The following is a 27847-nucleotide window of genomic DNA, read 5'->3' as shown; positions in this document are numbered from 1 at the left end:
CCTGCACAAATCGACAAGCGTACATGCTTCCACGCAAACATTTGTACATGCGTAGAGACTGCTTGCCTGTGTTCCATGTAATGTGTGAACAAGCGTCTAGAAAGACAAAAGAGGAACATCCTAGACTAGAGAAACTCACCCCTAAAGGAGGAAGCCCTTCCACTATGTTCTTCTTCCCGGAAAGCAATTCAGACACAGGCCTCTTCTTTACGGAATCCTTCCGCACCCTGTACCTTGCAGACATTGTTAAGTCAGACTCTGACACAGACGGAGTCAGCAGTCCGTCGCCTCTTCTCTGTACCTGAGTGTCAGCCATGATGTGGGCAGGACTCGCATCTTTTACTCTCTTCTCGGTCTCAGTAATATGCAACTTGGGTTCGTGTATGTGCAAAGGGCCCGGATGTGAAGTGATGGAGCTGTAGGGGTAGTTCAGTAAGGATTCAGAAGGATAGCATCCCATGACAGAAGGAAGCTGGGGTTTCCCATTGACGAAGGGAGAGAGGGTTGCATTGGCCTTGTGTTCGTCTTCAAATTCTTCCTCTTCCTCGCTGCTGTGAATCAGCATAGTGGCATCTGAAAGAGACTTCTTATGCCCATAGCTCACGCTTTCCTCTTGCTCCTCATTTTCCTCTTGTTTCATCCTCTCCAAGAAAACAGTGGGCTGCGAGCTGGCAAGTATCACCTTTGGAGGGGCCACGTCTGCGGCTGATGCTGACATGGTCCTCTCTTTAATCCTCATGGCCTCAAAGTTGTGGGCCAAGCCAGCTATCTCAATACTGTTCCTCTTCTGCAGCTGAGCATGCCGGGCTGACGTCAAAGGCTCGCTCACTTCCTGGAGAGAATGTGCAACGGGTAGACTGTCTTCCTGAAACGTCTGGACCGAGTGATGGACCCGCCGGGTAATGAGATCCGGATTGCTGCTGCTGATGTAGAGGTGCCGAGAAAGGTCCGGCGTGCTGTTGGCGGGTCTCGGGTGAGGGTAAGGAGGAGGGGGGCGATACACCTGAGTCTTCATGATGTTTGGCGCAGGGTACTCCTGGGCCTGTAACTGAACGTTCGTCAGTTCAGGGACGCTCACCGCTCCAACCACCAGGCGCCTTTCGGCAGGATAGGGGTAGGGCGACTGGCTGTGGAAACTGTAATTCAGGTTGAACGGGTAGTGGCCAGAATGAGGGGAGGTAAAATTGGCATGTTCTCGGATTTCAGGCTGGCTATAAACCATGGCGTCGGGCCTACTGTAGGCGTAGGAGTTGCCGATGTTAAGGTTCCTCATTGAGTGGCTCTGCTTGTCCGAGTGGATCATTCCCCGGTTAAGCTGCTTCATCACCGTCTCGTAATCCGGGGTAGGCCGATACGAAGGCGGTATAAGGGCACTGTGCCGGTGTGATGGGACGTAATCAGGCCGGAGGACGTCGCTGCCGGTGATGCTCGGGTTGGAGGACATGGGCGACGGCTGCATGTAGTGTTGTGGGTTATTCAACGAGTTTGTGCTGTGAGCGCTGTAGACGCTGCCGTTGCGGATTCTGCCATTGTAGTCATGCGGCGCCCTGTCCAGGCTGGTCTGAGAGTGGCAGTAATAGCCATTCTGGTTATTCCCATAGAGGTTATCTGAAATACACAAGTTAGGGCCCTTTTATAGCCACCCGCAGAAGCTTCAAAAAAGGCATGTAATAGCTGTTAATGAAGTGTCAACCTCCCCTCTCCTCCATGTGCATTGTGTGCTTTTAGATCGGTAACGAAATTGTGCCTCTCTCCGTATCAGCAAATTAATCTGACAACATCATGGTCAACAGCTAAAATGGGCTGAATATCTAATTTCAATCCACTGCAAAGAACAGCCTAAACATAACAACGGCCTGATGGATCAGGCAGTGGCCGATATAAATCCAGCATCTTTTACTCACACTGGGTGCAATGGGAGAAGCCTACAAGCAGGACATGGGCGCAAGAGCACTCTCCTGTCCTGTGGTTTCTAGAAACTGGTATTCAGAAGCATTATTGCTTCCAACTGTGGGGAGGGAACATAGCTAATGGAAGAGCCCAGTAGGTCCCCAGTCTTGCAGTATTACCCAGCTTCAGTTTTAAGGAGCAGTTAGCAAGTGATGGGTCATACCTTAGCCTGAGATCCTACTGCCAATCAAAATAGGCAGTGTTAATCTAGATCAGTGTTTCTCAGACTTGGATCTCCAGCTACAAATCCCATCAAACCTGATCACTGGTCCTGCTGGCTAGGGATGATATGAGTTGTAGTCCAACAACAGCTGGAAAGACCCAGCTTGGGGAAACTCTGGTCTAAATGAACAAGTAGGCTGACCTGGCATAAGACAACATACTCATGACAGGTCCATGTGCAATGTCAAAGCATAGATAAAACAAACCAAGGTTTATAAGTCAAAAAACAAGACTACAGATTGTGGTGTGCTAGCAATTAACAAACCACAGTTAAGCCATTGGGCATTGTTCAATCAAACAATCAAACAAATCACGGTTCAATAATCCATTGTTAATAAACCTTGGCTTGGTGTTACATGCAAACCAGGTCACATTCTCCCATCCAGGCACTGAATGCATTGATAACATTAATAATAACATTAATAATAGTAATAATGACCTCCCACTCTCTTCTCTACCACTTCCAATTCAATAATGTAATTTTCCTCAAACTCCTTTATTGGCAGAGTAAAATATTGAAATTTCCCAAGCACCTTAAACCTTTACCTTGGGAAGATGTATACTGGTCTGCATAGGGTCCATTGTAGTGCAACTGAGGTGGTGGTGGAGCCATCATATAAGGCTGCGGTTTGGGCTGCTAAAAAAAAAAGATATTATAGAACTAAGTGGAGATCTACACAAAATTATGATTATATATATTTTTAATACCTGTTGGAAGTTGCCCAGAGTGGCTGGGGCAGCCCAGTCAGATGGGTGGGGTACAAATAAGAAAATTATTATTAAAACTATTTTTATTATAACTTAAAGCACTCCAGGATGCATGTAGTGTTATTTGCAAGCACATGCTGCCTCACACATCTCGCTGGCGGAAGAGAGCTGTACATAAAAGGGAATGTTCATTCTAACTGGCTAACTTATTTAGGGTTGTCATATTTCACAAAGTGAAAGCAAAATCTGTAAAAAAAAAAGTTTTTGGCCAAAGTCGTTGAGGTTTTGTTTTTTTGCAAAATCTGTTTGGTTTTTTTAAAGGAAGTATTTGAGCTTTTTTAAAAGGAAATTTGCCAAAATCTACACTTCTGACATGGGTCGCCATACATCAGGATTTCCCCAGACATTAAAGCAATTTCCGACTGGATGCTGTTTCCAACGGCAAAATCCCAGCTATATCCGGGAAATTCTGGAGAGATGACAACCCTAACTTACTAGAAACTAATAGGATGTCCACAGCTGCAGGGTGGGGTGGGGGAAAGCCACACCTATTGGAATTCCTGTGTCTGCAAGAAAACTGCTGAATCAGGCAAACACTACCTTAGGTAGCTAAAATGCATCTCTTGAAGTTGACCGCAGCCAAGAGCACCTGCCAATCATCCAGTCAGCAGTATCTATGTTAAACCAATAAGCATGTAACAGCCAACTCAAGGCTATTATGAAGAAATTACTCACTCCAGTTGTGCAAAACCTGGATTATCCAATAGAGTCAGTACAGCATAGTAAAACTAGCCTTTGTACCTTAACAAGGAAGAACCTACTACGCTAGCTGCTGTGTCACAGTGTGATATGAGGACATGAGTGTGGACAGCTTCCTCCCAGCAAAAAACAGCTAGGGAAGATGTTTAGATTTTTTCTTTAAATTAAAGGGATTAGCCTAAAAGCAGGAATATTCACAGAATAATCTGAACTGATTCGTTGTCAGAATCATTGGTCATTCAGAATAGAATAGAGGCATGGGATGCAATTTGGTGAATGAAATATGGCTCTTGAATTCATGATAGCAGTAATGGGGGTGTCTGCTGGATTCTAAGGAAGCCCTGAGACCTAAAGAAGAAGAAGAGTTTGGATTTGATATCCCGCTTTATCACTACCCGAAAGAGTCTCAAAGCAGCTAACATTCTCCTTTCCCTTCCTCCCCCACAACAAACACTCTGTGAGGTGAGTGGGGCTGAGAGACTTCAGAGAAGTGTGACTGGCCCAAGGTCACCCAGCAGCTGCATGTGAAGGAGCGGGGACACGAACCCAGTTCACCAGATTACGAGTTTACCACTCTTAACCACTACAACACACTGCCGCTTTATTGCCATTCCCTGGAAGCACAAAAGTTGGGTTAAGTGGAAACTGACGAGTGGATGGCAGAGGCAGTCCCTGACTAGACTATTTTCAGGTATTTCAAGCTGCAAATGTAAATGTAAATGAAACAAGCCGTCTGTTTAGGCTTTTGCAGGACCTGCTGTTCAGAGTAATCTCTTTAAATTCATGAGGATTAACACTGATCTGTGTAAAGTTTCATGCGGCAGAGGAAACAGCTGGTCGTGGAATATGGGATTGTTTGACCCTGTCCGTAAACATAATGAGTTAGGCATTGCAATTTTGTCTTTGACGGCTGTGCTATAGAACAAAAATTGTCTTTGGGGTCTGAGGTTAAAGACTTTGTGGAAGTTTTTGAAAGATACAAGTGAGTTTAACTGAGGTGCAGAAACTACTAAAGCCAGCAGGTGGTGGTAATGGGGCTTCTCTTATGGCTTTGCAATGCCATTAAACACTTGGAGGGTTTTGTATGAGAGTAGAAGGTAAAGTGCTCAATTTTTTTCATTTCTAATTGACTTCAAATTTTGATGAGCTATTCAAATATTCACGACTATACCAGATTTCTATTAAGTGCTTATTTCAAATCCATAGGCCTTCTATCACATAGGAGTCAGCAGCCCATCCACCACAAAGGAAATTGGTCCTTTCTAGCTTTTTCGAGTTTCTCCTATCAACAGCCCTTCAGCCAATGAGAAACCTTTCCACCTTAATTAATAACCTTTTAAAGGAAACCTCAAAGAATAAGGAAGAGCTGGGAGCTAAAGACCTTACCAGAGACATCCTGGAGGAGGACCTTCTTCGAACCGGATTCACGGTCACCGCCTGAGCTTGTCTACAAAGCAAAGTTACACACTTGAAAACAGATTTTGAAGTAATGCCATTGACAGTGCGGTCCTATGTATGCATACTCAAAAGGAAGTCTCACTGTGCTCAAAGGGACTTTCCCCCCAGTTAAGTGTGTTTAGGCTTGTAGTCTTGGGGACAAAAAGTGTGATTGCTACTCCATTGTAAGAGAGAGGGGCCACCAAGAAAGGCAAATGAAAGAAAATGTTGTGACTTTAACATCCTTTCTCCATCAGGAAACAGTGGCATTAATGCTCATCTTACATGTATTGCATTAACACCAGGAGTTCAAAGTGAGGACAGCTCAGATTTCCAGAAATCTGCTCGAAGGAGACAGTAGCATTTTGCTTGGCAACCTAGTATTCCTCAAGCAGTCCTGCCCATACTGTAGCTGTATTCATAATTGCATGGCTAGGTTTTGCTGCAAGGATATATTTGTTCATAGTTAGTGAATTCCCAAGTAAATCTTAAACACATCTGGTTCTTTGTCTTTATTAATTAGATAGACCAGGCTGCTCAATTTACTACTCAGTTTACCTCTGAGTGGCTCAAGCCTGCTGGTAACAGTGGAGTTGTTTGAGAGCTGTCCTTGTTTGAAGAGGCACACCCATGTCCAATAATAAGCCCTGCCTGGCTTGTAGGACACACTCCTGTTGCCCTCCTGCAATATGGCAGAGACTACAACCAGGAATTTTGTAGCCTCACCTCTCGCAAACAGCAAGGCCAGCAGTCAACAGAGATGGGGCTTGTAGCACAGCAACATATCAAGGACTGTAAGTTATCTATTGCTGGCTTAAGCATGCCTGCCTGCCCTTTTCAATCCATTTGAGTTCTTTCCTTCTGTACCCCCTCCAGTTCCTCCCAATCTAATTTGTTTCTCCCGTCTGCTCTGAGCCCATCTGCCTCTGTAAGCGACAGGGAAGAGAACCACAGGCAAGACCACCACGTCTAAAAGGAAGACACATTCATAACACACCAGCATTAACTGATCTATCAGGTCTCAGGGCACTTCCTGCCTCAGTTGTTGCAGAAAGTCCCAGCTGTGCTCCTTGCCAGATGGAGTTACTGGCCAAAAAGAACACATAATGGGTACTTTTGGCAGCCAGAATGCAGAGTAAAGGTAAAGGGCCCCCTGACCATTAGGTCCAGTCGTGACTGACTCTGGGGTTGCGGCGCTCATCTCGCTTTATTGGCCATGGGAGCTGGCATACAGCTTCCGGGTCATGTGGCCAGCATGACTAAGCCACTTCTAGCGAACCAGAGCAGTGCACGGAAATGCTGTTTACCTTCCCGCCAGAGTGATACGTATTTATCTACTTGCACTTTGACGTGCTTTTGAACTGCTAGGTTGGCAGGAGCAGGGACCGAGCAACAGGAGCTCACCCCGTCGCAGGGATTCGAACCGCCGGCCTTCTGATTGGCAAGTCCTAGGCTCTGTGGTTTAACCCACAGCGCTACCGGCGTCCCTAGAATGCAGAGTACTCCTGGTCTAATCACTCCTGTGACAATGGGAATGAATCAGGTTGTGACCTGTGCAGAACCTTGCAAAAGGCATACCCCACTTCTTGCATAAATTGGTCCTATGGTGCACTAACTTACGCTGAATTTGGGGATCATGCAGTTTCCTTGCTCTTTCTGTCCCATCCGGCATGTTCAGTTTGTAACAGCACAAGCCCATGCCCAGTGCTATTTTTCTAGAAAAAGAGGTGCCGGAACTCAACATGAACGCCTCCCTTGTTCTCTTGTAATGGCAATGGTGCCCACCTGAGAGGTGCCAGAACTGAGTTCCAGCTGAAAAAAAAGCCTTGCCCATGCCAACCTTAGATATGCTTGGCCTGAACCCAAAGCAATTCTTTCACCCCACCCTCGCAGTCTGCTCATGTCCAGGGTCCTGTTCTCGCAGCAGCCAATCACATGCCCATGGGAAGCCCAAGAGCAGAACTCAAGTGCTCCCCCACAACATCTGATGCCCAGCAATGATATTCAGAGAATTGCTGCCTCCGAGAGTTGAGCAATGCATGACTGCATTGTGTTGGTGCCATGGGAGCTAACGGGGGAGCAGTACAAATACCTTGCATGCAAAGAACACAAAAGGAAAGAAAGAATGTTTACTGGCTCACCCTTTGAGCAGAGAAGGACGAGAAAGGATTGGAAAGCGTGGAAAGGAAAGAATGAGGAAAGATTTCTGAGAGCCTTCCTCAGGCGGAGAATCTGGGGAGTCTCTAAAGACAAGGTACATGCAGACAAAATGTAGACAATGAAACAACACATTTATAACAAAAAGGATGCTTGTTATCAATGGAGGAGACATTTCAAGAGATTGTCAGGTGGGTTTCTCAAGGGTGCTCCTATGGTCATGATCACCCAGTCCCTCCTATAATCACAAATTGAAAAATAAAGCAGAGTCTATAGGAAAATGATTTGATTAGTCTACGACAGGGATGGAAAACATGTGGTTTCTGAGGTCATGTGTTTTTGGACAGCAGGCATGAGTTAGGAGTCAAAGAGTCTCTGTTCCTGTTTAACAGCAAGTAAGTTTCTAGTCCACACAGCTAAAAGAAAAAATGCTAGTTGTGTATCTTAAAGAAACAAGGACAGACAAAACGATGTTCACCTGCATCACAGTTTCCTCACCTCAAATCTTATTGTATTTGAAACCCAATAGAAGGGAGGAGATAGATTTATTTGGCTATGGGTGGTTTTTTTAAGGGACTTGAGTTAGTGCTGTCGACATTTGACATTTATTACACCATAATATTGCAAAGCAATAATAAACGGATCATGTTCACAGTAATAAAATAAACTATTCATTATTATATTTTTAGACCACCCTTCAACAAAAATTCCCATATTTCTATAAAAGTGTTCTGGTAAAATGATAATGACAATTAAGAGTAATTTCTTGAAACTGTTCCTGGTAGAGCTTTAACAAAGTGGCTTGTTTAAATCATGGCGGATACGAGGGGCAGACAGTGACCTCTAACATCACCGCACTGTAACAAGCATTGCTTCCTACCAACATAGCACTGAACCTCTTCCCAAATGACACCATTTTGGATTTCTGGCCTCTTCCTCCATCCCTCTTCAGGCAATCAAGTGTACGGTAGTTCTTCCAAATGCCATGCCATTCTCTCTGCACCATTCCCACAACACAGACGCTCTCTGACAAACGTCCTCATAGGAACAGGTTCATGGGAGCACGTGACATATAAATGGAATCCTTTTGCACCTTGTTATACTTCCAGTAGGAGAAGCAAGCCTTTGTGAGTCATCTTGGTAATCCTGTAATATGCACCTCTGTCCATTGGGAGCTGGTCTGCTACTACACTGGGGGTGAGGAAGCTGTGGCCCTCCTAATGTTGTTGGCTAGTCTGATGGGAGTTGAGAGTCCAAAAACATCTGGAGGGCTGTTGGCTAACCACCCCTGCACAAAACCCATCTTATAACACTGGACTTTCTTATTATACAGTAGGAGGACTGTGAAACTTGAAGGATAATTACATTCTGATCCACACTTTATTCTAGGAGGTGTGAAGTCAGTTTGCTCTGGAATTCACAAAAACAGAATTCTTTAAGCACCCTTAACCCAAGGTACTTTGGATCCAATACATCAGAGCTTTTCAACCTTTTCGAGTCCACGGCTCCCTTAACCAACTACATTTCTTCTGCAGCACCCCTGTGGGGTTCAGGAGCCCAGTTATGTCACCCCTTGTCTGCAGAGCTAGCAGCCTCTCACCCATTTTTTAACACCCTCCATTGTAGCGTGTTCCCTTAGCCTCCTCTTCTTTCCCCTCTCCTTCGGAAGCCTCCAGACAGCTGCTGCCATCCCAGGTCTCTGAGCTGCTCGGCCCCCACCCCACCCCAAAGAGAGGTGCCCTCCCAGATGTAGCATTCACTTGCAGAGCTTATAGCCAGGGCTGCTGCAATAAACAGCTGTGCAAGCCTTTGGGAGGCAGAGATGCAAGAGGGCATGAGAAGAAGGAGGGAAGGAAAGAGGGACAGAGGCCAGTGTTGCCCGTGGCACCCCTGGCCATCATTCAAGGCACCCCAGGGTGCCACGGCACACTGGTTGAAAACCACTGCAATACATTATTCTTAGATTCAGCACCAAGAATAAGACTTCTGTGGCCTCAGATAAGGCCTCAGATAGCGCTGAAAAATATGTTCAGTCTCAGGAGTCTGCACTCAGAAACAAAGCTATTTGGTTAAGGTGTTCAAGTAGTAAAGTACAGAATATAAATTAATGAGGAGAGAGATTCACTAAAGAATTATTATACTTACAGGCTACATTTATTTAGTCTATAAAATTTGTGCCTGGCCACACACATCCTCCACACATATTTTGCCGTTTCCATGTCTTCCTGTTAAACAAAAGAGATTGTATGTAAGACAAAACGAGTGGCTGGATGCATCTCTTTCAAATCACTTCCCTACTAAGAGGATTCTCAGGACCAAAGTAAGGGCCAGCTTTGGCCTATCTTCTTGCTGCATAAACTCAAGGACAGTGGAAAGGAAGAGAATCCCACTCAGCCATTGTTGTTGTTGTTGTTGTTGTTAATTAAATTTATATACAACCCTTCATCTGAAGATCACTGGGCTATTTCCAACATAAAAATACAAAAAGAAAACTCAAAATACATAAAACAAACAACAACAACAACGGGAAAACACCAGTAAGCCCTCCCCCCTCCCACAAACACATTTAAAAGACCACAGTTCGGGTCTACAAAGGTCTGATATCTAAAAGCCAACAGATGATTTATGCCTTCTTTCTCATGCCATACATTTTATTTAAAATGCATATGAATAAAATCTCACTCACTTACAGTTTGGAACTGGATAGTCTCTTCTTTATTTGCCAATTCTAATGCAAAAAAGGACTTGTTGTGGGACATATTAGCAATGTCGTGCCACCTAGACAGGGGTAAGGAAAGAAGAGAGTGTAAGAGAGAGAGAGAGAGAGACCTCACAAAGCACTCTGCTTTAACTGCACGTGTATAAGAGGGGATCTGAATTCGTCATGCCATTTCCCACATAGTTGCAAAAATTCTTAGTTACTTTGAAAAGTTTCTGCTTCAGGGGGTCTTATGATTTGGTTGGTTCGATGCTTGCTTGCATGCACACATGCATCTGCAACACAGGGAATCACAAGGTATGAACTGACCACATGACTGGGCACCTAAAGGTTAAGGGACAAAGACTCTTAAAAGAATCACCATCGCAGGAAATGAGCTCACCTAAAGATGACGGGAGGCCGGCCATTTTTGTGTTTCACAAAGATTCCATCAAGACAAGCTCCGATGAATATGTCACTTCCTTGGCTGTCCTGAAAGATACAGAAATTGCGTATCACTTGCACCTTTTTCCTTGCGAAAATAGCTTCATTCGTCATACCCTGCCCACAGCACCCTGCTCCCATGTTTGTGCTCTAAATTTGCACCAACAATGCAAAGTAAGCTCATTAGATGTATTAAAAATTGAAATGCTCAATATCTCCTTTAATAAAAAAAAACCCAGAAGCCTTTTTTCTGGGAATTACAGACTCAGATATTCCCAAAAATGTAAGAGAGATCTTTTTATATGCCACGCTCGCAGCAAGAGTTCTTATTGCAGCAAACTGGAAGAGTTATAAAGTTCTTTCAAGGCTAGAATGGATTCAAAAGTTGGTTGAATATGCAGAACTAGATAATATGTCTGAAAGAATAAAGAACAACCCAAAACAAGTATTTATCTCAAAATGGGTAGTCTTCAAAATATATTTGAAAAACAACTGTTGCAGTTTAAACTCTGTTGCAGCGTTTGAGTAATTTCAGTAGCAGTTTTAAGTCTGATGCAAGACCCAAGATACATTAAAAAATATTTAAATTCTGTTAATAATCTGCTATGTTTCGGCAGCAAGTTAGTGATGAGTAACTGAAGTAAGGAGTGGACGGGAAGTTTGGTCTAAAGCAAGAAGACATTTTTAAATTTATGGCTTTGTGTTTATTATTTGGTATACTATGGGTTCGTGTTTGGTATATGGTTTATTATTTGGGTACGGTATTTGGTATATTACTTTTTTCTTATTGTGTTGATGGATATGGACAGTTGTCTTTTTTGTGGATTTATGTGAAAACAATAAAAAAATTGATTGTGTTTTAACAACCCTGCCTTTCTACATAAAATGCAATATAAATTACATGATAAAAGAATCAAACAATGTTCCTGGTTTTTTTAAAAAAATATTTATTAATAGTTTCAAAATTACAGAAAAAAACAGAAAAAATTAAAAACAACAGTACAATACATAAAAAAGAAGAAAAGAAAAAACAAAACATAAAAACCAATGTAACAATACAGCAAAAAGATAAAAAAGGAAAGAAAAAAAAAGACACAAATCCCATATTACATATCTTTAACTTCCATTTGCTTGTTTCATTGACCTCCTCACACCTCCCTTTTTGTATTCTAGTTTGATTAGTTATTTCAGCAAATTCTTTCCATCTTTCTCAATTTTTATTAAATAATTTATCTTAACAATTTAACCTATTAATTAACTCAACAAATCCTTTCCATCTTTCCCCCATATTCTGTTATTCAAATTACCTTAATTTATTTAACCTTATCTTACCGTAAAATACTTTAGAGCTTAAAGCTTAATACTCGATTGTACATAACTCCTGATATCATTTCTACTAAAGTCATATAGTTTCATTCCAACATTTTCCCTAATATTCATTAATTTTAGGCTAATTCCCTAAAAAAAAAAAAAATCTTTATAAATTTTCTTCCAATCTTCATCCAACGTCTCTTCTTCCTGGTCTTGGGTCGTGTCAGTCCTTACTGTCCATTCCATCTAGTCCATCAACCTGGTGATCTTATGTCCGAGGCCCTTAAGTCTCTTCCATGTCCCTTCTGCAGATCTTCTTCTTGTTGTTTATACTTGCCCTTTTCCTTGTCTTTTGTTGGTCTCTTTCTTAATTTCTTTCCTTTCTCATTGAGGAGTAGGTCTCTGGGGGATTCCAACCCAAAATTGTCTCCGTCTCCCTTCATCAAACCAGCCCATTCCCCACAGTCTCACTCCCCACAGTCATCAATGTAATCCAAAAAATATTTAAAAGCATATTTCAAGGTCTCTCCAAAGTTAAGAACCTCCTCAGCTCCAGACTCCCCCTGGCCCACTCCAACTTCAATCTTCAAAGAAAGCGGCTTATGCTCCTGTAGGGCCTCGGATCTCTCCATTTGTATTATTTGAGGTGCAACCGCAACCTCCTCCATTATCTTCTGCACTTGCCCAGTCAGTACAGGTTCCTGAGTTGGTCCCTGGATGGTTTCTGTATCAATATTCCCTGTTTGTCCACAGTTATTAACCACAACAGTCATCAAATCCATTTTCTCATTCATCAAATCCACCTTCTCATGCATCTGTTCCAACAAGGCACTTGTCTTGCATAAAGCAAGCACCAAAACTTCCTCCCAGCTCATATTTAGTCAAGGTCAAAAAGGACTGGTCCCATGATCTTATCCTCACAGCTGTAGAGTCCTCAAGTAGACTGCAGCAACAATTTAGCAAGCTCCCTCTAGAGGAGACAATTTCTATTTGTATCCATTTTTTTAAAGCAAGTCCAACAAAGGAAAATTACTTTCATTTTTCAGATATTTTGTTTCTTTAGGATGCAAAAGGCAACATTGGAGTCAGTTTATTTCTCTTCTTTAGCTGTCTGTCAAAGTATTCCATTCACAGTCAATGAACCTCTCCAACAATTTCTGTCTCTGACACCCCGTTCCCAGGTTAGAGACGGTGGAAACTTATCTTTCTTCACTCCCTCTCCTGCAGGCGTTAAACAAAGTCCCCCCCCCCTTTTCTCCTGCTTCCAAGGGGGTTTCAATAGTTATAAATGAAGGAAATTTAGACTTTTTTAACGACTTTCCAGGCTTTAGCTTACAAGGTTTTTGCTTCAGTCTATATACAAAAAGCGGAAGGCGGACTTCCTGTTTTGAACCTTCCCGCTTCGGTGCCAAATTAAGATATTTCTTGATCCAATTTTCCGTTTCTACTCATGGGTACTTGTTTTAAATCCAATTGTCCACAGGAAAAAGTCAGCGCTCTCCGGCAATGGCTGTGCGGCTTCACTCCGTGAAAGTAGCAATCAGTTCGCAGCACCGCACCGCTCACCCCACTTCACTCCGGAGCCCCAAAATGGGGTTCCCTGCGAGTAGGGGGGGCGCTCCTGGTGCCCTGCCGAACCCCACGTTCCCAGGCTTCCTCCGCCTGGGATTCCTAGCGGGTCCCCACCTTCGCCGCGGTGGGAAGACCCAGTTTCCATGGAGCCAGTTCCTCCGGTCGGAGGAACTCTGCCATTCGCCGATGGTGCTAACCCGGAAGTCAAAACAATGTTCCTGTTTGCCTAATTTGTTTCCAAACTGAAAATCTGGAATGTTTTAAGTTCAGAAATTCTGCATGCTGAACAGAGACCTGAGCAATCCAAGTTTGACATCTGAGCAATCTGTTGACGTTTCAGCAAAAATATTCTGATATCTCAGAACTGTAAGTAACAAGCCAAAGTGACTTAGGCCTGAGTCAGCTTAATATACCTTTTTTAAAAAATGCAAAGAGAGAGTTTTTTTTATTATAGTCGTGCCTTTGTGAAGTCATGGCACAAACAGTCAACAAATTCACAGAAGAAACTTAGCTTTACCTTTGCAGGATAACTCTCTTCACCATATCCTTCCATCCTCTCAACTTCTTGCATATATAACATTTCTGCATCAGGTGGAGTGAGGCCCCTTCAGAAACAAAAAAAAGAAATTCAATTTGCAAAGTAGTTTCTTGAGGCAGGTTAGACTGCTTCTTTTAGCATATCAAGAGTCTACTTTTCTTGTATGTTCCCCAACAGAAATACACTTGGTGCAATATCTGTACTTGGTGCAGAAAAAAAAAATGCAAAATGCAACTACACTGAGGGTTAAAATGACCACTGTTTAACTTCCATAAGCACCTGTGGAATTATTTATTTTAGGTCTTTATTGACAGAAGTATTTTACTGCCCTATCATGAAATATCAGTGCATTTAAGAATTATATCCAGGATATAAAAAATAATTCTAAGCCTTTTACAGTTTCCCTTGTTTCATCTATCTCCAATGATCAGGTTTCTGGCACTCAAAAGGTTTGCTGCAGCCTTTTGGCTTGGGGCCAGTGCAGACATAAGGCTGGATCTCTGAAAAATGTGGTTAGCAACAACACTCAAGGAATATGTGCCCAGTATCTGAGCAAATTTCTCCCTCTCCTTCTAATAACATGCTGACAACAACATGGGTTAAAGCAAACCGGGGTTTTCTATTAACCCTCTTTGAAGCAACTTTCTAAAAACTGGAAATCATGCTTAGCTTAAATTGGTGTTAGTTAGGCACAGAGCCAAGGCTACGTCTGTGCTAGCCCACATGTGAACAAGCTCATCTAGCAACATTCAGACCTGAAACAGCAGCACAATTTCAGAACTGTTACCTGTACTTCTGATGGAGTAAGGCCACTTTCTGGGTTGCCTCTTCCAGGATCTTTTCATCTTGCAACCAACCCTTAAGCAACAGAACAGAAACCATGAGAACTTCCTCCCATGTAAATTCACAACCCTCCAAACTTAATGAAGGGCTGGCTAACATTCACATACCCCAGGCAGCAGCAAAGGGAGAAGCCCAGGCCATCTACCCAGGAAGAGAACAAGTAGTGCACTTTAACATCTATTGCCTGCTATCTCAACTTCTGGTAGGCTTGCAGAGCTTGGCTGCCTAGAGGGCCGAGTCAGGCTTGACTCAGCAGTTCTTGATTGCAGGCACCTGTGCCTGCCTTCATCAGTACCTCCTTAAGAAACACTGCCTTGGGCCGTGGGTTCACCACCAAAGGGGTTTACCCCCCATTGGGAGCCACTTGGGTGAGGGTGTTTAGTCCTTGGAATATTTGGTTACTGATGGGTTGATTCCAGGAACAACCAGTAACAATAATAATTAATTATTTTTTATTTATACCCCCCCTTCCCAGTTCAAAAACTGGGCTCAGGACGGCTAACAACAAATTTAATTGTAAAGGCAGCATAAAATACACTATAAAAACATGAATAATCATAAAATTCAAAGTTCGGAAATCAATTTAGGGGAAATCCATCTAATAAGCATTAGATAATCACCAGGACTAGCTGGCTGAATTAGTCCTACTTGGGCCAACGAGGAGGCCAGGGGAGAATTAGCTGTGGGGTCTCAGAGCGGGTAATCTTCATAAAAGGGGAGGGGGGAAGAGAAGGGAAATAAAGGATCAGGCTGAATTCAAATTAAAGGCCAGGCGGAATAGCTCTGTCTTACAGGCCCGACAGAAGGAGGTTAAATCATGAAGGGCCCTAGTCTCATGGGACAGAGCATTCCACCAGGTCGGAACCATCACTGAAAAGGTAGGTGCCCTAACCCAGCCTCTTGGTGAGATATGGTGTGCTAGGGAATGGCGACCTGGTGAAAGCATGGAAAACATCCATGGGTGCAAATGCAAAATGTTTAATGGGTGGTAACTGGATAGTGAGCTCTCCTGTTCAGGTAATTAAGCAACTGCCTTTAGGCAGAGAGGGTGGAATCTCTCTGCTCACGAAGAGTCCAGTAGGCTCCTTAAGTTTCCTGAGGAGTTCCAGGCTATGAAGAAGGTTGGTCAGTAGCTGGAGCATAGGAGGCACTAAATTTGGCACATATCTGACCAAATAGAGGAGCAAATACACAGCCATACCTACCACATGGCAGGTGAGGAGAGCATCACTCTCTGTCTCTATTGCAGTGGTTCTCAACCTGTGGGTCCCCAGATGTTGTTAGACTACAACTCCTATCATCCCTGAGCTCTGGCCTTGCTAGCTAGGGATGATGGGAGTTGTAGTCCAACAACATCTGGGGACCCACAGGTTGAGAACTGCTGCTCTATTGCATCTTCAGTGAATCTCCAAGCAGGGCTGTTTACAGAGTGGTAAATGAGCTGGCTCAGAACAGTGTTAAATCACTGACACTGAACCAGTCAGTAGCCTGAAGTGAGTGATTTGTGAAGAAGAAGAGTTTGGATTTGATATCCCACTTCATCACTACCCGAAGGCGTCTCAAAGCGGCTAACATTCTCCTTTCCCTTCCTCCCCCACAACAAACACTCTGTGAGGTGAGTGGGGCTGAGAGACTTCAGAGAAGTGTGACTAACCCAAGGTCACCCAGCAGCTGCATGTGGAGGAGCGGGGAAGCGAACCCGGTTCACCAGATTACGAGTCCACTGCTCTTAACCACTATACCACACTGAATCATTTTGAGAGCCAAATCACTTGGATCTTGATACCACAGTTGGTTCAGATCTGTTGGGAGGTCCTGGGAACAACCAAGATTTATACCTTGAGGGGTCAGTGGCTTCAACCCGTTGATGTGGGATGCTTGCAGCGGTGAGACCAACAATATGCTTTCTTCATCCCTGCCTGACCAACATGGCTGATAAAACTGGGTAGAAGGTGAATGACTAAATGGCATGGTCAGTGCCTCACTGCAAGAGGGAGTTATGCCCACTGCCTTGAAAGAAGCAATATTTTAATTTCTCCCAGGTTTTTTTATTATGACACAGTGGATGCTCAGGTTGCGAATGTGATCTGTGCGGGATGCACGTTCGTAACCCGCAGCGTTCGCAACCCGCGTCTGCGCATGTTGCGATTTAGCGCTTCTGCACATGCGCAAAGTGCAACCGAAACCCGGAAGTAACCCATTCCAGTACTTCCGGGTTTCAGTGGTCCATAACCTGAAAAAACGCAACCTGAAGCGTCTGTAACCCGAGGTATGACTGTATTAACATTAAACAAGTTTTTAGAACAGGAAGGGTATCTAAATGACCCTTCTGAAAGGGGGGGGGGAGATTTAGTAATGAATGGTACTACTTTTGAAGAATGATTTTTTAAAAAACTATTTTTATTTATCAAGCTTCTCAGGCAATCCTCTAAAGTGAATTATAATAAAGTAAAGACTAACACACATCTGTTCGGTTTAAAAGACAAAATAAAAAGATTAGCAACCACCAGGCATAATGTGTTCACTTCTGATATTTCTACATCAGTTTGTTTTCCCCCCAGTAATTTCCAAAATTGGAATTGGAGAGAGAAGGGGGGAAGAAGTGAGCTATTCTTACCACAGGAAACAAGGCAAATCTCTGTAGAAATTCCTGCGATTCATATTGGTCATAATCTCCAAAATCAGCTGAGGAATTAAGAGAAAACAGGCAGAAATTAAGTGCATAGGGAAGTTCACTATTTCACAAAAGTCTCATAACAGATACAGCATAGTGGCTGGTGCCCTTTGGTTTTTCACCTCAAAATAAAATTGTGCAAAGCCAAGACTGCCTAAATTGTACAAGAGCAATTAAACAAGTAATAATTTGTTGAACAGTCATTATTAAAGAACCAGATGAGGCTAAAGAAAAGAAATTAAAGAATGTTGCATAAACAAGCTATTTCAAGTCATCAGTTTGATCTCACTGGCAAATAACGTTCTTGGCAAGTCTTTTCTAGCACACGCGATCACCATTCATAGCAAGTAAACGGAGGCAGCAAAGGAAAACAGACCAGAGGCTTAGAGCACTCTCTTCGTTTTCCCTGCCAGGCATCCACCTCATTCTTGTGGTTGTTTTCTTCTCTGGCATATAGCAGCTGCACCAAAGTGCTAAGTTAAAACCAAGAGTGATACTGTCTCCTGCATTTCACAGATGAAAATAAGGCCACACTTGAAACACCTCTCTACCCAAAACTGCTGTCTGTGAGAATCATGAATCGCTGAAGGCTGCAACTCTCTCTTGTGCTATGCTGGTTAAATTTAGGGCCGTCCTCCACTGGTTTTAAAAGCCAAGACGGTGCGTTTGTTCTTTGGGCTGGCGATATATTTTTAAATACACAAATGTCCTATATTATGCTGCCGCAGCTCAAAATGTGCCTCTGCAGGTTGCAAAATGTCCTGTTGTGTATTGTCAGGCAAAGCCCCACCCTTCAGCAGAGGGACCTACTACTGATGCCTTGTGTTAAGTTGTGGATGAACATATCAGACGACACAGCGATTCTTCAAACAGCTCTTGTTTATTCACAGGCCAGAACAGAACAGAACTGAAGGGTTCAGCCAGCCTACTTATATAGAGCTCCACTAGAACGCAACAGTAACCATTTTCTGTAACTATCCAATCACTGAACGTCACGTTCAATCCCTTATTTGCATATGTGGACCTGAGTGAAAACTATCTACAATATCCCCCTGCTGGTCCTTCTGCTGCTCCTTGCTGCCATTGCCTGCTCATCTGATCTCTTTAAGAGAATGGGTCTTTTCTGTAGTAGCTCCTTATCTATGGAATGGTCTCCCCAGAGAGGCCCGCTTGGCACCAACTTTCATTTTGGCACCAGGAAAATAAGCTTTTGTTTTCCTAGGCATTTGAGCCAATTTTTGGTTGGTGGTTTTTTTTTGTTGTTGTTTTTTACTCTACGTTCTTAATGTGTTTATGCAATCTATTCCAACATTTTAATTTTTGTTCCAATCAATTTGGGGTGTTTTGTCCTGGGAAGCCATCCTTGAATTCAATTAACTAACTAAATGAGTAAGCCAACAGTGATAGCGAGCAAGGAGAAGCCCTTGCTTATTTCACCCTCTTTATTTTGGCAGCTGTAAGCAGAAGAGGGCAAGAGAAGGGAAAACAGAGGGGAAGGGGTAGTGGTTACAAAGAAGTGGGCCCATCTGGGTGGGGCTCACTAAGGGCATCTTGCCAAGGGACTCCCTGCCCCAAAAGCTAGGGATGGCAGAAGAATCTGCACCCTGCTCAAGAGATTTGACTGCTGAAGAACCAGAAGAAGAAACCTTGAAAATAATAATAATAATAAATTTTATTTATACCCCGCCCTCCCCGGCCAGAGCCGGGCTCAGGGCAGCTAACAACAGTAAAATTACAGTAAAAACATAATAGAGGGGAAAAACCAATTTAAAATACAGGTTAAAATGCAATTTAAAATGCAGCCTCATTTTAAAAGTAGCCCATAGATTAAACCATAAGGGGAGGGAAACATAAGGGTCAGACTGAGTCCAAACCAAAGGCCAGGTGGAACAGCTCTGTCTTGCAGGCCCTGCAGAAAGATGTCAAGTCCCGCAGGGCACTAGTCTCTTGTAACAGAGCGTTCCACCAAGTTGGGGCCAGTACTGAAAAGGCCCTGGCCCTAGTTGTGACCAATCTAACCACCTTGCGACCTGAGACCTCCAAAATGTTGTCATTTGTGGACCTTAAGGTCCTCCATGGGGCATACCAGGGCAACTCCAGCAGCATACATGCCACCCCCATTTCAAAGGGCATCCCTAAAAGGGTAAAATGGGAACATAATAATAACAACAACTGTAATTTACTTGGGACAGGTAACCAAGGAAAGGGAAGGCTCCTGGCAAATAGGGACAGTTAGAGTACATGGGAACACAGAAAGAATGTGACTTCTTGTCCTTCCTGGGACCTAACATTCTGCAGTAACCTAGGATGGGCAATGGAACCGAGGATGAGTGATATAAGTGAGAGTGGAAAACGTTAAGACAGAAGTAGGGAAAGGAAAAATCCAATAAGATGGCGGGGGTGGGAGTAAGGAGAGACAGCGCAAATTTGCACTGCATAGCTTCTGCTCAGAGTCTGCTGCAATTTTACTGCTATTTTCTGTGTAAAGTAGTAGAAATGGGCTTTATAGGTAGGTAACGCCACTGAAAATGGCAAGGAGGAAAATATGAAGATTGTAGGAAAGGAACAAAATCATAATCATAATTCCTAGGTATTAAAGCCCACTTCCCTTCAGCGTGCTGGATATACATACCAAGGGAGAACGAATACATCATTCAAAGGCATTTCAGAAAATGACAGCCAATTTCAACAGTCTGGGTAGTCATTTTGCTATTACCTTTTGAAACACCCTTATAGTTCTGGGCAGCCTGGTTTTAACTTCAGTTTCTGCAAAGCACATTTGCTATATTCAAGCAGTTATCCTGCAACTGTCAAAAGGCATTGGGGCTCTAATGGTTTTAAAGTGGTGCAAAGGAAACCTGAGTATCTTGTAGTGCATGTTCAAATCATGCTGTCTGAACTGCAGTTCATACACCTTGTGTGGTACTGTAGTCATGCATATACCAGTTCAGTCACAGGGTTTTTTTGTTTAAAAAAAAAACAACCTAAAGCATGGGTAGGCAAACTAAGGCCCGGGGGCCAGATCCAGCCCAATCGCCTTCTAAATCTGGCCCGTGGATGCTCCAGGAATCAGCATGTTTTTACATGAGTAGAATGTGTCCTTTTATTTAAAATGCACCTCTGGGTTATTTGTGGGGACTGCCTGGTGTTTTTACATGAGTAGAATGTGCGCTTTCATTTAAAATGCATTTCTGGGTTATTTGTGGGGCATAGGAATTCGTTCATTATTATTTTTTTCAAAGTATAGTCTGGTCCCCCACAAGGTCTGAGGGACAGTGGACCGGCCCCCTGCTGGAAAAGTTTGCGGACCCCTGACCTAAAGGCTCACAAAAAAGAATGATATGCAGGACTGCATTTGACTCCAAGTCTTTTCTAAAATAAAGAGCTGTTATTGGAGCTATCCTCTCTACAGTTATACAGTCGGTAGAGAATGAGATAGTTAAATCCCAGGGCTGTGGGTTAGAGCCCCATGTTGGGCAAAAGATTCCAGCATTGCTGGGCATTAGGCTAGATGATCCTCACGGTCACTTCCAACTCTACAATTCTAATAAAGTACCTGCAGTTTATTAACAATGTTAATAAGCAAACTTCCCTGCAAAGTTTCTTACAGTGGTACCTCTGGTTACAAATGTGATTCGTTCTGGAGGTCCGTTCTTAACCTTAAACCCTTCTTAACCTGAGGTACCACTTTAGCTAATGGGGCTTCCCGCTGCTGCCGTGCTGCCGGTGCACGATTTCTGTTCTCATCCTGGGGCAAAGTTCTTAACCCGAGGTACTACTTCCGGGTTAGCGGAGTCTGTAACCTGAAGCATCTGTAACCCGAGGTGTATGTAACCCGAGGTACCACTGTACTAGCCTTTTGGCCACGGTCTTGGGAGATGTGACTTTCCGATGAGAGGAAAAAAAAGTTATTTGGCTCTACTGAATTTGTATGCAGGGGAGGTTGCGGATCTTAAAAAATGAAGAGCTTATTTTGCACTTGCTTAGAGCAGCACAGGCATCCATAGCAAAACCTTTGAAAACTGTAGTTCGTAATCATATAAGGTATTGTTACTCAAGGCAGGTATGGTAAATAGTCCTTCTCTGGGGGGAAATCCCACAAATTAAAAGTATCCAGAGGACGAGTGGTATGATTTTATTTTTTATTTCATTTGCAAACAAGGAGGCACGTGGTAGAAGAGTTCCCTTGATATACACTAAGGTCTGGGTCTTGCAAACACAACAAGAATCGAGACGCGAGTTTAAAAGCACAAGAAAATGATTTGTTTGAATGCGCCACTCATGGATTCCCAAGAGTGAATTTGGTTTTAGGTTTATCATGTAAAGCTAGCAGAGTTACAGTGCGGCCTGTCTAGCTATGCACTGGTGGGTGTTGGACTACGGCAATTATTGAAAGTGAGGAAGAACGTGTGCAGATTTAGACTGAGCCAAGGGTGCATCAATGCATGTGCAATTTGTTTGAGCAATTGAGTGCATGGAACCTTATTTATGGATCTTGATTATTTATATATTGTGTTATTTGATTTTGTTGATTTCCCCCACAAACCATTTTTAAAATAAAGATTTTAAAAAGAAAAAGGAAATCAGTACTGGAAGGCCAATGTATTCCTATCTTCAATGTATTTTGATCTTTGCTACTGCATCAGCCTAAAATAAGTAGTCGTTTCTGTGTGGGTTCTTCTCTACCTGTGCATTTTTCTTTTTTTTTTAAAAAAAAGAAGAACTTAAAACTCCCTGAATCAGCAAATCAGTACTGAAAGACGAACCCCTCCTTATCTTAATAGGTGGAATGGCAGCAACACAGCAGTTTGTTTTATAACGGCTTGTCTTTAAGTAGGGTGTCACAGAACCTCAACACATTAGTGATTCATTAAAAAAATAAAATAAAAATACAATCTTCTGATGGTGTCAGCAGGGGAAACTAAATAAGGAATAGTTATTACCTACTTATCTTAGTTACAGCATAAAAAATAAAGCTACTATTGTGTTACATGTAAGTTTACAACAACACTTTTAAAAAGTATGTATTGGGGTTATGAAACTAGTTATGGGTACCACACCAGATCTGTGTAGTGCAGCAGACTAGGCAGAGTGATGAGCGTCGGCGCTTGAATCCCAGGCTCAATCAAACTAACAAAGCTTTAGGCAAAACATCATTCATTCATTCATTCATTACATCATTTGTTTATATACCACTGAATTGTCTGTAAGTGGTGTGCGAGTAACTCAGTACAAAAACAAAACGATAAAATCAGAATCCAGTTTAAAATAAAAGTATTCAGGAGGTGCCAGAAGTTCAACTGACTTCAAATGGAAGGGAGATCCATTTCTCAGCCTTGCAGGGTTGTGAGCGGGAAGGGACCTGAAGTTTGTTGCTATCTCTAGCATGCCAAAGAGTATTCCCCAGCTGAAAAGCTAACAGCTACGCAATGATGGCCATGGGCTGGTGAAACAGCTGCTGTATGCCTAAGATCCCTCAACCCAGATTGCTCCACAGAAAAGTGCTGAAACCCCTTTTAGGGGACAGAGCCTTGGTGGACTGTGGGCCATGCACCCACTTCTCCCAGGAACACGAAGTTCAAGCAGCTCCTAAAATCAGCTAAACATGTTACCTTGAACAGCTAACCCAGCCAGGTGCACTGCTTGCTCAAACGTGCATGGGATGCTTCCTTCCAATATGTCTTTCTTCAATTGTAGATAATACTGGTATCTATTATGGAAAGAGAACATGCATTCAGGGCAATTTTCCGAAGGCTGTGAATATAGAGGTTGATGGATTCCCATCATCCTTAGCTAGCATGGCGAAGGTCAGGGATGACTATAGTTATGATTCAGCAACATCTGGAGGTGACCCAACCCTGTTTTATGCTTGCGCAATTATATTCTTTCCTGCTTGTCTGGGCAGCAGGTGACACTATGATCACCCTCTGCAGACAGCATTTTGGGTTTGGGTGCGTAACATGGAGTCTGGGCACAGGGGTCAGACTGGGGATTCTGACTGGCATTTCTAGCTACAGTTGGAGGTGGTCTGGAACTTGGGAGCATCCTGACTTTTTTGCGGGGGGAGTTCCATTCCTTAGCATCCATGCTAAGGAGAAGAATAGAGGGACTACCCTGTATCACGCATAAAATGTGACTCCCCCATCACCAGCACCCTCCATCAAAAGGAGAATACTTTATTTGCAGGAGAGGTTCACTTATTGGACAAGATAAAATGTATCTACACCTGTGTCATAGTTAAGAACTCAAATAATAAAAATTTCTAAAGGTGGGGCAAGAGTGCATATTTTACCTTGTCCTTAATCCTAAATCCAATATCCTGGTTCGACCTAAGTAGTATTACTGACAAACCAAGTTTTCTGTTTAGAAGAAAAGTTTTTAGAAGCTGGTGCCCCATGCATTTCATGGTGCGGTTTCTGATGGGAACCTACACCTAGAGTGTAACACCGTGCGCTAATACAGTGGTGCCTCACAAGACGAAAATAATCCGTTCTGCGAGTCTCTTCGTCTAGCGGTTTTTTCGTCTTGCAAAGCAACCCTATTAGCGGCTTAGCGGATTAGCGCTATTAGCGGCTTAGCGGCTATTAAAGGCTTAGCAGCTTAGCGGCTAAAAGGCTATTAGTGGCTTAGCGGCTTAGAAAAGGGGGGGAAAGGGGGGGGAATCGGAACACTCACAAGACGTTTTCGTCTTGCGAAGCAAGCCCATAGGGAAATTCGTCTTGCGAAGCAGCTCAAAAATGGAAAACCCTTTCGTCTAGCGGGTTTTCCGTCTTGCGAGGCATTCGTCTTGCAGGCCACCACTGTATAATTTACCTGCCTGCTACACCTTTTTGGTTAGTTAAAATGAAAGGCTTATAGTGAACATGGGTAGACCGTAACCTCAACAACCTACGTCATGCTCACTGTTCTGAAAAGAAGATATACACAGAAAGCTACAGGCTGTAAAGTGCCAGGTAAAGATAGCTAAAAGATGCTCCATCCTCATTGCAGAACATGGCAGGCATGCTTGCACCACTCACCTGGTAATCTCCTGTTGAAGCTGGGAGACAGAAGGCACATAAAACACCACCCCGAAGAATACAGTCGGCTCCAAGGCATATTTGTCCAGTTGCTTTTTCAGAGGCTTGTCTAAGTCTATCCACCGGCGCTGGTTCTGCTTGTTGAAATACCAGAGGCTGAAATAAGTGATCTAGGAGAAAAGGGCAAAAGGAAGAGCTCAGTTATTCCAAACTGAAACCTGTAACACTTTGCAGTTAATTTATTATTATTATTTATTAAAAGATTCCATCCCACCCTTCCTCGCAAAGGAGCCCAGGGGGGAAAGCAACAAAGCAGCGAAGTAATACAATTAAAGTAAAATCAGTTTCTACAGCGGTGCTTCCCAAGCTTCTGCTGTTTGAGGAGCACATTATTAGGATTATTATTATTAAGGATAACAAAATTAATGGCACATTTCATTCCAACACCAGACAAAAACAAGGCCAAAAAAATCACCTCCCCTCTGGGAACCAGCAGCAGAGCACATGTTGTATATAGGAATCCTGAAGAGTTGCTGACAGTCAATATGCCGTATTTTTCAGTGTATAAGACGACCCCTATTTTTTGAGCCCAAAATTAAGAAATATTTTAAACATTTCATTTATAAGACGACCCACATTTGAAACTTTAAAAATTGGGGGGGGGATAGTTGTTTTTGTTTTGATTATGTATTTTGTGATTTTGTATTGTGATTTTATCCTGTGAACCACCCTAAGACCTGCGGGTATAGGGCAGTATACTACTACTACTACTACTACTACTACTACTACTAATAATAATAATAATAATAATAATACAGTACTGAGGCAGAAGGACTAGTGGCCTTATTTGGCATATGAGGCAGCTTCCAGTGTTCCCACCTGCTCCATTTCTGCAAGAGTCACTGATCTGAGCATTCTCACTGAGCAGTGCAAAGATGCATGGCAGCCCTGCTGCATCCGAGAATGATCAAATTATATCAGCGCAATGATGTAGCAAGGTGGACAGTCCCCAATGACAGCTGACTGGAAGGAGGCCAGGCCAGAACAGTGGATCTGTATCTTCTTCTTCTTTGGCGATCACTCGTATCCAAGTAAGATTGTCTTCCATAAACAGTTTTAACAATGAGTCCGTAAGCAGCTGTGGAGGCCAATTCTGGATCCACACGTCCTTCCACAGTGGGGACATTGGTTTCCTGGCAGGATTTGATCCCGGTGTGGATTTGCCAAGCATGCCTTCCTCTTAGCACGTTCCTCCCTTGCGTCTTGAGTTCCCTCTCCTGTTGATAGGGACTTTAGTTTCATGGGATTCTTTTAATTAATGCATTAATTGCTTGTAGCACCCCAGCAATTCTCTCAAGGCATACTAGTGTGCCTTGGCATACAGTTTGGGAGTCACTGGAACTCGATCTTGCTTGAAGTTATGATAATGCTTCTTACACAAAGCTGCCATCACTGCAGGTGATCTCTATCTGCCCAGGTGCTAATGCATTTAGCAGGCTTGCCGGTTATAGCAACAAATGTCGGCTACCACTGCTAATCTTTCGGCTCTGTGCCATGATTTAAGCTGGTCACTGAGACGTTTTGGTGCTTGAGCAACTGATTATCACCATCCTTGCACCAAAGACCAGCTGTTTCATATATGTAATCACATGCAAAATGTACCCCCCCCCAAAAAAAAACACCAAATAGTGAATGGTGAGATGTAGCATGGGCTCCTGTCACATGAGCCAGAAAAAATAGCAGTGCTCCTGAGTCACTGGGAATAGTGCCTTAGTTTGCAACTGTTGGAAATCCCATGAAAATGTCAGAGCTGCTTACAGTCCTATTAGATTGTATCCATTAATGTGAACACAAAATGTAAGAGCCAATGTTTTACTTTATAAGAAAATAAGCCCAAATTTTATTGGTTCAGATTTTCTAGCTGAAATGGCAGTTCTCTGCCTGCCAGAGATTGCAATCTAAATGTAGACACGTGTGCATGGGAAGGGAGGGAGAGGCAAGCAAAAGAAGAGATGAATGTGAATGTTATTGTGGTTCCTTTTCTAGAGATGTGCCATTCATATGCTATGGTTTGCTATGCTAATGCTAACAGCAACAACAGCGTATGCCACTGTTGTGCCAATACTGGATTGATAACAAGCTTGCCCTCCCCTTTCTAACTTGCACAAAACGTAAGAATTGATGCTGCCACTATAAAATGGACACAATCTAAATTACATACAGCAGAATCCTGTTTACCCCTTTGGCTTTACAGAGAAAAGGACACAAGGACGAAATTCAGACAACCAGAAAGTTCTAGTGTTTCAGTTCTACAGCTCCTGAGATGGGAAAAGCGATTCCCCATAGAATTGGGATAAAATGTGCTGTTTCCAGCTCACACGCACGGCTGCAAAGGTATATTTCAGTTTCGCAAGCTCTTGGTGGCATTCAGGCATCCTGGAGCACTGATGCTGAATGGGCTAAAAGCGAATCACTTTGTAATCACGGCTAAAGCTATCCATAGCACAAGAGATTACCTAGCCCTGCAGAAACGACATGACATAACTCTTGAAATATGTTAAGCTTCTGAGATTAACACTGTTGCAAGGTTTATTTATTTTAGCAACTTACTCATCATTCAACCTCCGGGCAGTAAATCAACCCTAGACAGAAAGGACCGTGGATTTTCTACACAGTTATGTTCCAGCTAATTGCCCTCTTTGTTAGATGTACAAGAAATAGCAATATTATTGAATGCGCATGGAACATCTGAAAAAGTGGGGAGGGAGGGTAGCACTCAACCCTGCAACTAATACAAAATATATGTGGGGAACAGAACACCGAATGAAGGAAATCTGAGCTGCAGGGGCAAAGAAAGATTTCCCTCAAAAGAACACAGGAATGGCAACAGTATTTTTTTTTAACTAGGCAAGACTGACTTGGGCCAGTACTCCAAAGAGAACATTATAAAGTTCTGAATAGTCGTCAAGCGAATACATTGTATATGGGACTTCCCCAGCTGATATAATAGCAGAATAATTATCTCTGGTCTCTCTAGCCAACTGCCAGGACACACCAAAGGAAACATGAACTTCACTTAATTTCAACGGGATTTAGGCAAGTGTTTATATCCTAACCAAGGGTGGCATTTAAGTAAGTTCCATTCAGAGTAGAACCACTGATGTTATTGGACCTTGACATATCCATTGATTTCAATGGGCCTGCTCTGATGAACACTGGAAACAACCCCCCTCCATCTAGGATGGTCCATGCATCATGGGATATCAAGGCTATGGAAGCTCACACTGTCTTGTATACCATGCCACAACCTCCAGCGCTTGTGATATGGATGCACCAGGGTATGTGTAATGGATGCGATAAATAAATTGATACGAGACCAACACAACATAACCATCTAAAGTGCATACACCAGTAAATGCTAAATTCAGATTTCAAAATTACCTAGGCACACCAATAGGTACCAAAACTATGAGCATATGACTCAAAACCATGAAATTTAGTATTCACATAGTCCA

The 27847-nt window shown here is 43.1% G+C and overlaps 1 protein-coding gene across 8 annotated transcripts in view; it reads right to left on the bottom strand.

The window, feature by feature from the left end:
- PTPN21 (protein tyrosine phosphatase non-receptor type 21) overlaps nucleotides 1-27847 on the bottom strand; it is a 55655-nt gene that overhangs the window by 15212 nt on the left and 12596 nt on the right. For 2 of the 8 annotated variants that reach the window (XM_083501202.1, XM_083501201.1), the window contains exons 3-14: nucleotides 24333-24502; nucleotides 22926-23023; nucleotides 17257-17324; nucleotides 14584-14654; nucleotides 13776-13863; nucleotides 10335-10423; nucleotides 9924-10011; nucleotides 9379-9458; nucleotides 7218-7319; nucleotides 5026-5086; nucleotides 2719-2809; nucleotides 140-1608 (exon numbers count right to left, since the gene is read on the bottom strand). In XM_083501202.1, the coding sequence (XP_083357328.1) occupies nucleotides 140-1608; nucleotides 2719-2809; nucleotides 5026-5086; nucleotides 7218-7319; nucleotides 9379-9458; nucleotides 9924-10011; nucleotides 10335-10423; nucleotides 13776-13863; nucleotides 14584-14654; nucleotides 17257-17324; nucleotides 22926-23023; nucleotides 24333-24502 (2475 nt within the window). The remainder of the gene's footprint in view (nucleotides 1-139; nucleotides 1609-2718; nucleotides 2810-5025; nucleotides 5087-7217; nucleotides 7320-9378; nucleotides 9459-9923; nucleotides 10012-10334; nucleotides 10424-13775; nucleotides 13864-14583; nucleotides 14655-17256; nucleotides 17325-22925; nucleotides 23024-24332; nucleotides 24503-27847) is intronic. The other 6 variants (XM_083501203.1, XM_083501204.1, XM_083501205.1 and 3 more) reach the window with 3 other exon arrangements.

This window comes from Podarcis liolepis, assembly GCF_965112155.1.
Source record: "Podarcis liolepis genome assembly, chromosome: 1".
NCBI lineage: Eukaryota > Metazoa > Chordata > Lepidosauria > Squamata > Lacertidae > Podarcis > Podarcis liolepis.
The sequence above is the reverse complement of the archived record's forward strand: the minus strand, read 5'-3'. Positions and strand labels throughout refer to the sequence as shown.